Here is a 14,826-nt window from a genome sequence, read left to right on the forward strand (position 1 = left end):
GGGAACCATTCAGAGCTGGAGAGAAGCTCTGCACTTGTGCGCCATCTTGGGAAGGGCTGCCTTACTTTGCTTTGGTCTCACGACGCACAACCTGTCAGGTCAGTGTGGGTCTTCTACGGCCACTGTCCTAGGATCACTCGTTTCCCTCCAGATGAATGAATGTGAAAATCTAGTTCTCTAAGAGCATGTATAAAGAACATAATTTAAAAATCACTTTGTATTAAACAACATATTTAAGAAACCATAAAAAAACTCATAAAGTGGGTCTTCTAAAGCACTTTCTTACCTCTCAGGTACCTGATATGTCACTAGAACGCACTCAGCGGTCTGTTTTACCATCTCCACGTGGACTCTTCAGCTACACTGGGAAATGCTTCTTTTTTGTGCGCGCCCTGAGACTGCTGCCCGTGTGAGGCGATTTCGGGAGAACCATCACTACTAGCCATGTATACCCTGCTGTCACTTCTTCCTATCAAAGAGCAACAACAATTACAGGTTGGCAGATACTCCGGGGCCGATTTGCCAAACTTATTCCTCAAAGACTCTGGCAACCAGCCGGCAGTCTTTGTCACCCGCCAGCTCAGCCATGGCCCCGGGGGACCTCACCTCCCAGTTCCTCCGTCTTCCCTGGATCCCCCTCTTACTCCCCCTGCGCTGTCCGAGCTCAAGGCCACACCTTGCTCCTTTTCACCACTTGCAACTGCTCCATGCCAGCTCCATCTCCCAAATCACTACCATCTCAGCTTTACCTGCTCGTCTGCTTGTTCAAGTGCACCAACTACAAATCTGAAACGGTGACTCAGCCCTTCGGCTCAGAGCCCAGAGCCCATCATTCAGTAACATGCTCTGCAACTGCCAATTGTGTTCTTGTGTAAGCCCAAGTAGCCAAAGCTACGGAGAAAAGTCATCCATAATAGGGTACGTTGGTTCATCATCGCCAAAAGCTTAGAGACCTCAGTATGAATCCTCTCAAAATGGTAATATACACCAGAGTACAAAAAGTTTAGAGGCATAATCAAAAAATCTTTCCCCACTGGGTGAGACCCACCTTGTGTGGGCTGTCACTGGCGGCTGTGTGTCCACATGGGAATCGACAGTGTTAAGAAAGGGACACTAAAAAATGTGCATCTGCCTGTTCCTGAGGGACTAGCTCAGCTCCAACAAAACTATTTTCAGTTCATTAAGGACAGAATCTAATCTCACAACAGCTGTGCCTCTGGTGTCTTCGCACCGACGCCCAGCCCACCTGTCAATACTACGCTCTCCATCTCCAAGGGCCAGTGTGAGGATTAGGCGAGTTAATTCCTATGAAGGACTCAGGACAGATGGCGGCACAGAGTGACAGCTCAACACGTGTTTACGAATCTGCCACTGAAGACTAGCAAAGAGAAATGAGAGAGAACCGAAAAACCTGATTTAACACCTTTCTCGCCAGTTCTTCATCCACCAAATTGTTGTAACAACAAAGTCAAAGGACAGGAGGCAGTAAAAAGGAACAAAAAGAAGACATCAGAATAATTTACCAAGTCATTATGTTGTTAAAAGGAAGAGAGTTTTAAACACACTCTTCTCATTGTCATCAGGCCAATATATATACATATATGGTCAACCTAGTCACAACCACGGTCGAAGTTTGACAAGGACACCTTTCGAGGGCAGCAACAAAGTGACCTAACGCAGCCCCACAGAAAACCATTGGTGACGGTCACCGCTAACTGAGGACTTACTACTATGTTAGCAGGTCCTGTTTCTAAGTGCTTCCCACACAACAGCTGATGTGACAACAAATGACAATGACTTAGAAATACAGTCCCAACTACGTAACCAATATACACATGATGATATTTCCAAAAGTACTTTAACCGAGTCAAAGAGAGGAAAACGTAACTACAATTTGGAAGTCTTTCCTAAGTAACCGGTGTCAGGGACTTTCGTCTTCTCTCGGTGGCCCACCTCACGCCGAGTGTACTTTAGAGCGGGACGTAAGCGTGGCACCTGACTCTGGTGGCGGGGCGTGGATGATGGTGCTGCTGCGGCTGCACTGGCTCACACCAGAGCCCAGGCTCAGCGCCGCGGGGCCAGGGTCCGCCGAGCGCCTCCTGCAGCGTGTGCGGCCCACCCGGCGGCCGGCACCTCCAGGTTAGCTACGGCTGCGGTCGGAGACACAGCTGGGGCACAAAGGAAATTGACAATGGAAAGAAAAATCCCCACAGGAAATTTATGATAAAGACGCAGTTTGCAAATGTTTGTAATGGACGAGCTAAAGCCTTCTGGCCATAAAGGAACAATATGAAACCAGGCTTGTTTGTGATCAATGAAATACGTAAAGACAAAATCTTAGAAGAAACAGAAGGGGTTGGCTTTGTAACCACCCTGCGTCTAGCTAGGAGCGCGTCCGGGTTACCGTGCAAGCGGCGGCGTCATTTGCCTTGTGGTTCTGTCTTCTTCTGAGGATGAAGAGGGTGTATCGGTACAGGATATGCACCTTCTTTTCAAAGCTGGAACGCTGCAGCTCTTCAGGCATCTGCGACAACGTAATTCGGTCACGCATGCCTGCCCGTCCCCTAACTCTGCCACTTCCCACGTTTCTGCTCTTCTCACAGCACTTCTGTGTGAGTCCCCTGCACTCTCTTCTTGATGAGGTCTTCCCTGACCAACCCAGCCTCAGCCACTGGCCTGTCGTCTTTTACTGTGACCTTGAACTGATCTCCAAATCTTTGATTTTTATGATCAAAGTCTTGTCTTCTCAACCATACTATGGCTCCTTCAAAGAAGGGATCCGTCTGCTAATTTTCTGCATCCCCTGAAATGTTCAATTTATTATAAACTATATGTAAATAGGCATTCCATAAATATCTACTGACTTACAGTGAAAAAGCAAACAACCAATATTAAAAATGATGCAAGGTGTGTGCTTACAGCGATGGTGTATGCTTTTGGAAAAACTGACGTGTTCTCAAAACTTGTCTCACACCTGATAACACTGTCAATGCAGTTTATTTGCTGATATGATGGGCTATGCTGGTCTTTTCTCCAATCTTCACAAGACTCTGTGGGCACGCTATTGTTTTTCAATGTCTGGAAGGTAGATGAGGCGTCCGCTCATCTGAAACAGAATGAAAGGATGTGTAATTGAAAACATCGTATGTCTAAGAACTGAGCCAGCACAGTCAGATCAGGTCCCTGGCATGTACGCATTCAGTAGAATATTATGCAGCTATTAAAGATGAGCTCAGATCTGAAAAATTTACCTACACAGAAAGGCCTCCACATGGAATGATTACGTGAATGTTTACATTTGTTTTTTTGTTTTTTTACAAAAAAGGAGTGAAAAACACGTCTCGGGCAAAGATTAATAATAAAACTATCAGGTGAAAGGCTGATGGGGACTTCATGGTACTAAGCTGACACTACCTGCCAACTGACCGATGCGGGCATCACCGGGGAGGGGGTGACCAGACACAGTGTGGAGTGCAAGGCACTACCCTGCGGACCTGTGTCCAACAGGACCTTCTGCAGTGACAGAACTGCCCTTCATTCGTGCTGTCCAGCATGGGGGCCACCGACACCACAGGTAGCCATTAAGCCCTTGCAATGTGGCTACAGCAACCGAGGAACTGAATTTTCAGTTTTATTTATTTGTAACTAACTGGAATTTAGGGTGTGGCTATTAGCACCATACTGGATAGCAGGGCTAGACAGAGAAGACCCAAGACCTCAGGTTGGAACCCTGACGAACTTCAACCTCCTGCGGAGAACGATGATCCAAGAATGGAGGCTGAAAAAGCACATGGAGAAAGGTAAGAGAGAGCCCGCCACCATGGCATCGCGGAAACCAAGACGGGGAAACTGGTTCCAGGAATGAGGAACCAGTCACGTCAAACGCTGCTGAGAGGCTGACTTAGCTATCCTTGTTGTTGTTGTTAGTGAAGGTCACCTTAGCTGCCTGGAAGCTGCCCCGCTCATTTCCAGAGGGGATTATGGAAAAAGGCCTGCTTAACTATCATTCAGTAACTTTTATACTTAAAAAAAATTATCTTTAAGATAATAAAAATAGGGGTCTTGAACTTACGACCCTGAGATCAAGAGTCACACACTCTACCAACCGAGCCAGCCAGGAGCTCCTATAATTTTAATTTCTAAATAACTTTAACCTTGAAGAGGGTTGCAGAAACAGTAGCACTCACGTATACCCTGCACCTTGCTTCCACCAACGTAACATCTCACAGAACTATTAACAGAACGCACAAAACTAGGAAACGCACAGCGGCGCACAGCTACTAACTACGGCCTATGTGGATGTCACCCGCTCCTCCGTGAAAGGTCATTTCCCGCTCCAGGGTCCCACCCGGGGTCTCACGGTGATTTTGGTGGCCAGTGTCCATCTTTCCTTGTCTTTCCCGATCTCAGCTCTAGTGAAGAGTACAGGACAGGAATTCTGCGGGAATGCCCCCCAACTTGAGTTTCCCTGATGTTCCGTCATGAGGCGGCTGAGGGTGTGCATCTCGGAGAAGATTCCCGCAGAGGGGCAGTGCCCGTCGCAGTGCCTCACGCCAGGGGTATATGACCTTGACGTGTTTACTGTTGGTGTATCAGCCTTGTTCACCGGTTAAGGTGCTGTCTGCCGGGTTTCTTCCACATGAAGTCACTACTTTACGCGTAATACATGACGTACACAATAACTGTTTCGAAGGCACGCTCTGAGGCCATGCAAATATCCTGTTTCTCTTATCTTTTCGTGAATGGTCTTAATGCCACCAAACTGTATATTTAAAAATGGTTAAAATTTGGTTACATATATCCAGTCACCTGTTGAATGACATCTAGGTTGTTTCCAATTTTGGATGAGTGTGAACGACGTGTGATAAACATACACAGACAAGTTTATGTGTGAATTTGAGTTTTTCTTTCACTTTGAGTAAATAAGAATGGAATTGCTGAGTCATATGGTAAGAGTATGTTCAATTTATAAGAAACTGTCAAACTTTTCTAAAGTGGCTGTACAACTCCACATCGCCTTCAGCACTGCCTGAGGGCTCTGGTTACTCCGCATTCTTGCCAGAACTTCGTATTGCCTGTATTTTTTCTTTTACTTTTAGCCATTCTAATGGGTGTGTGATGGCATCGCATGCGGTTTTAACTTCCTAACAACTGAGACTGAGTGTTGTTTCCCATGCTATTTGCCATCTGTGTGTACTTCACTGGAAAAGTGTCAGATCTCTTGACCATTTTTGGAATGGATTATCTTCTTATTGTTGGATTTTGACAGTTTATGTATTCTGGATATGAATTTCTTTTATCGTAGCTATAATTTGCAAACATTGTCTTTTCATTGTCTTACCCATGTCTTTCAAGAAGTTGTACAGTACCATTTTTTTTTTTTTGGAAAGGCTACCTTTTGTCCACTGACTTGATCTTGCACCTCAAAAACTGACTGTATTTGTGCAGGTCTGCTTTGGGACTCTAATCTGTCCCCTGATCTATCTTTCCCCCAGCATCACACTGTGTTAATTATGGTGGCTTCTTAGTTAAGTCTTGAAATCAGATGGAGTGAGTCCTTCAACACTGTTGCTCTTTTTCTTTTTTTTTTTTAAGATTTTATTTATTCGACAGAGACAGAGACAGCCAGCGAGAGAGGGAACACAAGCAGGGGGAGTGGGAGAGGAAGAAGCAGGCTCACAGCGGAAGAGCCTGATGTGGGGCTCGATCCCATAACGCCGGGATCATGCCCTGAGCCGAAGGCAGACGCCCAACCACCGTGCCACCCAGGCGCCCCATGTTGCTCTTTTTCAAAATTGTTTTGGCCGTTTTAGTTTTTTTTTTACACAGAAGTTAGAGGACCTGCCTGATGACACATATACAGAAAAAAAAATCGTGCTGAGAGTTTACTTGGAATGACGTTGAATGTACAGATCAAACTGAGGAGAACTGACAACAATATCCTGTATTCCAATCCACGAACCTGATACCGCTTTCATTCACTTAGTACTTTTTATTTTAAAGTTTTTCTTTTATCAGTGTTTTGAAGGTTTTCACATATGGATTGTTTCACATATTCTGTTGGATTTTTTAAGTATTTCAATTTTGGGTAGTTAAAAAAAAAATTCTGGTGCAATTGTTCCTCGTTAGTACATAGAACTTTAATTGATCTCACATGCTGACCATGTATCTCGTAACCTTGCTAAAATCAGTAGGAGCTTTTTTGGTAAATTCTTTAGAATTTTTCTATGTAGACAATCCTGTCATCCGTGAATAGTTTTATTTCTTTCTTTCCAATCTCTTATGTCTTTTATTTCTCTTGCCTATTGCAGTGGACAGGACTTCCAGTTTGACGTTAAGACGTGGGGAGTGGATATCCTTGACTTGTTCTCCGGGTTAGGGTGAAAGCATTCTCTCACCATCAAGCATAATGTTAGCTAAGGGTTTCTATAGATGCCTTTCTTGTCAGGTTAATGAAATCCCGTTTCTACTTCTAATTTTTGAGCATTTATCATGTGTGGATGTTGAATTTTCTCACATGCTTTTTCTCCATCTATTAAAATAACCTTTTGGGTTTGTCTTTTTTTATTCTATTAATATGGTGAATAAATGTGGCTGACTTTCACATATTGAACCAGCCTTGCATTCCGAGGATAAATCATACTTGGTTGTGGTATATTTGTCCTTTTTACACTTTGCTGGATTTGATTTGATGATATATAATTGGGGATTTTACAAATATGTGGATGAGGGATCCTGGTCTGTAGTTTTCTTGAATTGTCTTTATCTTGTTTCAGTATTAGGATAATAATGGGCTCATAAAAGGGATCTGGGAGTTTCCTTTTGAAACTTCCTTTTATTTTCTTCTGTCTTCTATTTTCTGAAAAAGATTATGTAGAAACTGGCACTTTTCTTCCTTGAATGCTTGACAGAATTCTCCAGTGAAACCATCTCGGCCTAGATTTTTCTTTTTGGAAGGTGTTTAACTTCAAATTCCGTATCTGTAATAGGTATGTCTATTCTAGCTATCTATTTCTTTTTCACTGAGTTCTGATAGGTTCTTTCTTTCAAGTTATTAATAGACCAAAGTTATGGGAATAGAGTTGTTTGTAGTCCCTTTAACATCTGTGGGGTCTTTCATTCCCAATAGTGGGCATTTCTGCCTTCTTTTCTTCATTGGTATGGCCAGAGTTTTGTTAATTTTATTTTTATCAAAGCTTTTGATTTCATTAATTTTCTCTTATTGATTTCTGTTCTCAATTCCATTGATATCTGGTTTGTATGATTTCTTTCCTTCTGCTTACCTTGGATTTAATTTGCTCTTATTGCTCTTGTTTCTTAAGGAGGAAGCTTAGATTATTTGAGACCTCTCCTCTTTTTCCCATATAATCAGTTAATGCTATAAATTTCCCATTAAGCAATGCTTTAGCTGCATTCCACAAATTTTTTGTTTTTTTCAATTCATTCAAGTTCAAAATGTTTTTACTTCCCTTAAGGCCTTGACCTGTGGGTCATTCAGAGGTATGTTCTTTAATTTCCAAACATTTGGGAATTTTCTAGATAAACCTTCCTGTTACTGATTTCTGGTTTAATCCATTAGGTCAAAGAATATATTTGTTATGATTTATATTTTTAAAAAATTGGTAAGGCTTGCATTATGGCCCAGAATAAGGTCTATCTTGATGAATGGTCCGTGTGCCCTTGAGAAGCATAGGCATCATGTTGTTGTTGATTGGAGTGGTCCATCAATGTCCATTAGGCCAATTCAGTTGATGGTGCTGTTCAGGTCTTCTACATCTTTACTGATTTCCTGTCCACTTGTTTTATCAATCAGACAGAGGTGTGTTCCAGTCTCTAATGACCACTGCAGATTTACTTCTCAAAGTCTTTATCAGTGTTTACTCCATGTATTTTGAAGCTCTAATGTTAGGTGCATAACTTTTTAGGACTGTCACATGCTCTCAGAGAATCAACCCGTCTGTTGTCATGCAATATCCCTCTGAAATCCTGATAATGTCCCTTGTCCTAAAGTCTACACTACTTGATATTAACACAGCTTTCCAGCTTTCTTTGGATTCCTGTTAGCATGTATATCTTTTCTAGCCTTTTGCTCTTAACCTGTATTTTTATTTGCAAAATGGGTTCTGGTAGATACTATGCAGCTGACTCTTATTTTTTTCTCATCCAATTGACAATTTCAGCCTTCCAGCTGGTATACTGAGAACATTAACATTTAATGTGATTACCGAAACAGCTGAATTAAAGTATGCCACTTTGCTAGCTGTTTTCCATTTATTCCATCTGGGTTTTTATTTCTTTCCTATCTCATTTTGCATTAAATGTTTTAAATTCCGCTTTATCTCCTCTGCTGACATTATTTATACTTCTTTAGAAACTAGTTCCAATAATTGTTCTAAAGTTCACAACATATACCTTTAAGAAATCAGTTTCTACCCTCAAATAACATATCACTTCTGGTGTAAGGACTCCACAGCAGCATGTTTCCAGTGCCTCTCCTGATTCTTTGCAGTATTTTTACATAGGTCATAAATGCATAAGAGTATTTCTGCTTTAGTCAGTTACCTTCTAGGGCAATTAAAAATAGGTAAAAAAATTAAATTTCTTCATTAATTCCGTTTCCAGTGTTTTTCATTTCTTTGTGTTGATTCAAGTTTTATGTCTCTACCATATTCCCTCCATCTTTAGAAATTCCCTTAGTGTTTCTCAGAGAATTGATCTGCTGGCAATACATTCCCCCCTTCCCGTTTTTGTTTGAGAAATCTTTCTATCTCTTTCATTTCTGAAAGATACTTTCCACTAGGTAGAGAATTCTGCACTAACAGTTTTATTTTTCCTCTGAAGACATTTAGTCGTCTAGTGTACATGGTGTCTAAGGAAATGTCTTTGTAATTCTTACCTTTGTTTCCCGGTATGTAGTCTGTCTTTGTTGCTCTGGCTGCCTTCAAGATATCCCCTTTGCTTTTGTTCTCAGCAGTTCGAATATATTTCCAAGTATGTGGGGAGTTGTGTTTTTTTCGAGTGCATGGTGTTTTTATTTTGTGATTGGTTTTTGTTATTTTGTATCCACACTACTTGATGGTCTTCATCTGTGGGAAATTCTTGGCCATTATTTCTTCAAATATTTCTTCTGGGATTCCAATCACTCTTATGTTAGATCATTTGATTGTGTCTCCACATTCTGAGAGGCTCTATTCTGTAGCTTTCTTTTGTGTTTCAGTTTGTGTAATTTCTATGTATCTATCTTCAAGTTTATGGATCCTTTTCTTGGTTGAGTGCCCATCAAAGGTATATGTGTATCTCTCATGCATTTGATCCTTTTCATCTCTATGCTATGATTACCCATGTGGTTTTGCATGTTGCTTACTGTCCATTAGAGCCTTTAATATATTATTTGTAGTTATTTTAAATTCTCTGCCAGACAGTTCCAACATCTGTGTCATATCTGACTCTTGTTCTGATGACTGCTTTGGCTTTTGGCAGTTTTTTTTCCTTGCCCTGTCATATGCTTCATAATTTGTTGAAAACGGAACACCTTGTATAAGACAGCGGAGACTGGCCATGCCTTTCCTTCTGCTGGGGCTGTGTTTGAGTTAACCTAACTAATTTGTTGGCCACTCTGAGATTTGCTGTTGCTATGGTTTCACTCGATGTATCACAGCTTTCAAATGCCTCTAGTGACACTCTGTGCTTGCTACATGGTGGCCGGTGTGCTAGAGAGCTTTGGGTTTTTGCCAATATTTGTTCCACTTGCAGCCTGTGGTCCTCCCTTTGTATTGTGCCTCAGGGCCGGTCTCTTGAAGTTGCTGATTCTGTCAGCCAGCGCACCAGTACCCGGGGCTTGATCTCACGTCTCCCCGCAAGCATGTGCCCCCTTAGAGTTTAGGCCTGTTGGCTGCCCCGGAGCTTCAGCACTCTGAAGGGTTCAAGAAAGCTCATGAACTCACTGCCATGTGGCTTTCTTCCTTGTCAGTTTGGAATGATGCTTTTTCCAACCCTCCCTGAGCACAAACCAAAGCACGCTCATCCTGAATGAGTTCGGTTCATGGATCAGTGTTTCTCCCTCAGGTGCTGCCACTCTGGAAGTAGAACAGTCAATGTTCCCCCAAGTTCCCCAATTGCTTCTGGAAGCTGGCATGGGTATACGTAGCTGATGAAGGGGCTTTATATCTTCATTACTCCTTGCTTTTCCATATGAACTTCTAAAATTCCCCTTCTTATTCTAGTTCAAAGTCTAACCTGCCCTCATAAGAAAGGTAAAAATATATACTTAAAACCTTATGTTCTTGCTGGCTCTGACACCCTGCATATAAAACATGTTTACAATGATTATTTAGTATTTTCCTTTTGATTGGTGCTATTTCTTTCTTTTTTTTTTTTTAAAGATTTTATTTATTTAGTTGACAGAGAGAGAGAGACAGCCAGCGAGAGAGGGAACACAAGCAGGGGGAGTAGGAGAGGAAGAAGCAGGCTCCCAGCGGAGGAGCCCGATGTGGGGCTCGATCCCATAACACTGGGATCACGCCCTGAGCTGAAGGCAGACGCTCAACGACTGCGCCACCCAGGCGCCCCTGATGGGTGCTATTTCTAATTTTTAAACTACAGCATTTTTATCTTTAAGTTACATAATTGTTTCTCTTGAGTAAGGAGTATTAAGATTTTTTACTACCTCTTTAAACTTGTAGGTCTTAAGATGTTAATAAAATCAAGATGCCCAAGTAACAATAGTTCCCCCCAAGCAATATCAAATGGCAGATTTTCCTTCTCCTTCAAAAGTGACAACCTATCTGTGTTAGAGTCACATACAGCCATAGCTAAGTCGGAGAATAATATCAGTTTCTAGAATAGCATCATAAATACACAGAATTAGTTATAGCTTGAATTTTATAAAATGGTGAATGATGGAATATTGATGACTGCTTAAAAACACAGCCTTCAAACCATGGTACTGACAGCATTTCCAGATCAATGGTAGATGATAAGAAATGGAACAAACCAGAAGGTGAGAAACGATTTGTACTCTGACAAGAAATACAGAGGTCAGGACATAAAATTGTGGCCCTAAAATGAGGTCCTAGGCCCAAGCAGCAGTGAGCAGCACAAAGTGGACAAGACAATAAAACATTTAGAAATGTTAGCCTTCAGGGGCGCCTGGGTGGCACAGCGGTTAAGCGTCTGCCTTCGGCTCAGGGCGTGATCCCGGCGTTATGGGATCGAGCCCCACATCAGGCTCCTCGGCTATGAACCTGCTTCTTCCTCTCCCACTCCCCCTGCTTGTGTTCCCTCTCTCGCTGGCTGTCTCTATCTCTGTCTAATAAATAAATAAAATCTTTAAAAAAAAAAAAAAAGAAAGAAATTTTAGCCTTCAAACCCCCCTACAGAAGTTCCAATGCTAGGACATGGATAATGATATACAGCAAGAAGATATTCAAATAAATTATTTTGCGGAGAGGGAATCTGATGGTTTCAAGGGACAAAAAAAGGTGGTGTTTCTATCTCATGCCCTTACATCTATGGCAACAGAGAGAAGCAGAAGGTTAAATCTCCTACCAAGGAGACAAGAAAAATGGAAGGACTGGATGCGCTGTACCCAGACGGCAGCCTGGGCCCCTCATGATATCACCCGTAGGAGCAGCAGGTGGATGCTTTTGTTTTGTAAACCATGGCAAGCCCTGAAAAATATAGCTACTATTTTTTTTAATTTTTATTGACCTTAGAGAAGAAATTTCACCCCTACTGTGTAAAATACCCACATTCGACCATGATAGAGACCATTAATAACATTCAGGGACCAAACTTACAAAGACTTCCAAACTTATTAACATTCAGGAAGATAAATGAAGAGAAAGCCAACTACACTAAGTTGATATGATTGATCCTTCCTCTGCTCTATAAGGCCAGTAGGTTGACTTTTCTAAATAACATCAATTATCATGAGTGATCCAATTCCTTCCGAATGCTCCTTAGCTCATATCTGAGAAAAGTAAATGTATCAAAAAAGAAAAAAAAAAGTCCCCAGTTTTTCATTCAATGAAGGTCATAAATATTCTTCATTTGTTCTAAATGACAGGAAGGGATTATTATGAGACCCATTCTAAAATTAACTCTTTCGGTTGACAGATGTCTCGTGTGGGAGAACTATGGATCTGTTGGTAATATCAAAAACATTAATTCTTCGGTGGACATATACAGAAATTACACGCTAATCCCATTTAGCTTTCAGAGTATCTGCTGCTACCATTAGCATTATTACTGTCACCATCTGGGCAAGTCAGTGTGAAAGGTGGCAGTGCTTTGTGCTGGCACGCGCCACGCCCACGCAGAAGAGGGCAGAACCGCGGGCGGAGGTTGGGGGCTGCCCTGCTGACTCACCGGGCCGTCCCATGCGCGTCCCCGTCGCTCGCTTATCTGGTGACTTGGCCACTGACTCAATGCAGAGCTGCTGACCTGGATTCTTAATTTTGTTTACACTGGCATAGACCTGCTGCAAAGTCCACGTAGGGAAAAGAATGACAGAATATGTTTCAAAAATTAGAAAATTAATTAAAAGATAAACAAACACAATAAACGCATTAAAAAACGAACAAAATACGTTGAACTTCCGGTTCTCTGAAGACATGACTACAGGCATAATAACGACTCCCACGGGGCCCCTCGTACAAATGCAACTTTACGTAAATCTGCCCACAACACGGAAATTATGAGAAAGCACACAAGGGACCCAAATATCACCTTCCGAGGGTGGTATTTTCTTTTTACAGACATTTTTCCGCACCGAACTGGATGAGGATGTCTGTTTATCAAACACGGTCCCAGCGGGTCAAGAACATGCAACAAGAAGTGCTGTGCGCCGAGGGTGGAAGCGGTCCTGACACATCGCACACCCTGAGGCAGGGGACGGAAAGGACGCCGCACGCACGCACGCACGCACACACGCCGTCGCTCACGTACGGGTTCCCTGCGTGCCGCCTGGGCGCGGGTCCCGCTGGACTCACTGTACGACGCGAGGCTGCCCAGGCTTCCATAGCCGCTGGTGGCGCTCGCGGGAACCGGCTGAAGGAAGAGGGAGGCGCGGCTCGGAGCTCCGGCGGCCGCTCAGCGTTTCCGCGCGACCCCTGAACACTAACATGGCCGCCCCTGAACACTAACATGGCTGCCCCCGAACCCCTACGTCGGGCGTGTGAAGGCTGACGCCTTGAACTCGGACGCTGACAGAAAGGGCATGCCTCGCTCCTTTCAGCAATTCTCAAGGGCTGGGCCTCCTTTTCTAGACTAGGGGGGCATTTCTAGAACAACGAATTGTTGGAAAGCCACACAGAACAGATTCAACAAAATATGAAAATAAACTCTAGCTCTTGATGCTGAGTTTAGAACAGACAGAAGAGATTAAATATACACCCTGCTTTGTTCCATGACCTTGACCGGTGAACCCCAGAGATTCTATGAAAGACCGTTTGGAAAGTGCCGGGCTCACGGTTTTCTCGGTGACACCATCCGTAAACGCTTAACCGGTTTATTAACGGAATCTCCAGCAGGAATCATTCTTGGCGTTTGTTTTCAACAGACAGTTTTCCCCACGTTTGCCTTGTAAGAACCTGATACGGAGACCTGCCATCCCTCTGCCCCCACCTTTAAAATTGGAATTGTTTTTTAAAATACTGAAGCCAAGACCCAGACGCTGAGCCCACGGGTAGCGTTGGGAATACAAGAAGGACGCCCTCATTTAGAAGCAGCTTCCCTGTTACCTGCCGACTTGGTTTGCTCCCTCAGAATGGGATCTTACAAGAATGTTCTCTGTATTTCACTCAGGAAAAGGAAAACAAGGTGAATAGAACTGAATTTAAAAACAAAAACAGGAAGACAAAAATTCCTGGAACGCAGAGGGTAAAGATGTCTCTCTCCCTGCGATGTATTTTCGTGGGGTGGCTTTACTAAGATCAACTGTTAAAATAAAACACGATTATGGAAATTTTGTGTTTGCTTCTTAAAATCTCACTTTACCTGTAAGAGGAGTCTGTGAATTTGTTCTTGTAATTCTGTTATGTCTTTGTCCTTACTGTTGGTCTTTCTCTTTCTGGTAGCAAAAACATCCTCATTCAGTGGACTCCTACAAAGTGCCAAGTGAAAGATGGAGTCAAGCAATTCAAAATTAATTTACAATGAAGTCTACAGTGATTTTTAAATAGAGTGTTCAAGTAATAAATCTATACTTATACAAAGCAACTCTCTGACTTCAAATAGAAAATACAAAGCTAAATCCATCCGTGGAGGCAGGAAAAATACAAAGACATTAAGCGGTTTCTTTAGGTTGTCTAGAGCTCTAATCTTTCAACGTCTGGGTCAGCACTGTTTTGTGATGTGAAAATCAGTGACAAGTAACCTCCTTAGCTACCAAAATATCTTCAACAACTACTGGCCTCAAATTTTAACATTAACTCAGTAGCCTATTGTAGAAATTTTAAGACCCTAGGTCTGCCAAACAACATTTAACGTTTAACATACCTAATCATTTTAGCAACCCAACTATTGGTGAGAATGTGGCTGTCACAGTGTGCAGTTCAAAACTACCACCTGAACACAGCGAGAGGCAGATGTGCCAGCAGAAAACATCACAAAGAAGAGAAGGAAATGACGTTCATTTAGGACCTTCTATGTGACAGGAACTGCTTTTATAACCTACAGCAAGAATAACATTTTCTAAACCCTCACGATGTGCCAGGCACCGTTCCAAGTGCTCTATCAAGTATTACCTCCACCGGAGCTGAAAACTTCTCAAAGTCCCCCAGCTGGTAAAGTCTAAGCAGGTATTCACGAAGGGACCAGAGTCTA

General features: G+C 42.6%; 1 protein-coding gene across 1 annotated transcript in view; it reads right to left on the reverse strand.

The window, feature by feature from the left end:
- PER3 (period circadian regulator 3) overlaps positions 1-14,826 on the reverse strand; it is a 45,684-nt gene that overhangs the window by 8,771 nt on the left and 22,087 nt on the right. Inside the window, 9 exon segments of the mRNA XM_087858720.1 lie at positions 287-341; positions 344-601; positions 1,957-2,076; positions 2,079-2,335; positions 2,405-2,524; positions 2,975-3,106; positions 12,366-12,491; positions 12,947-13,050; positions 13,999-14,104. Of these exon segments, the coding sequence (XP_087714846.1) occupies positions 287-341; positions 344-601; positions 1,957-2,076; positions 2,079-2,335; positions 2,405-2,524; positions 2,975-3,106; positions 12,366-12,491; positions 12,947-13,050; positions 13,999-14,104 (1,278 nt within the window).

This window comes from Ursus americanus, chromosome 33 (assembly GCF_024610735.1).
Source record: "Ursus americanus isolate L20-20 chromosome 33, mUrsAme1.1.p, whole genome shotgun sequence".
Lineage (NCBI taxonomy): Eukaryota > Metazoa > Chordata > Mammalia > Carnivora > Ursidae > Ursus > Ursus americanus.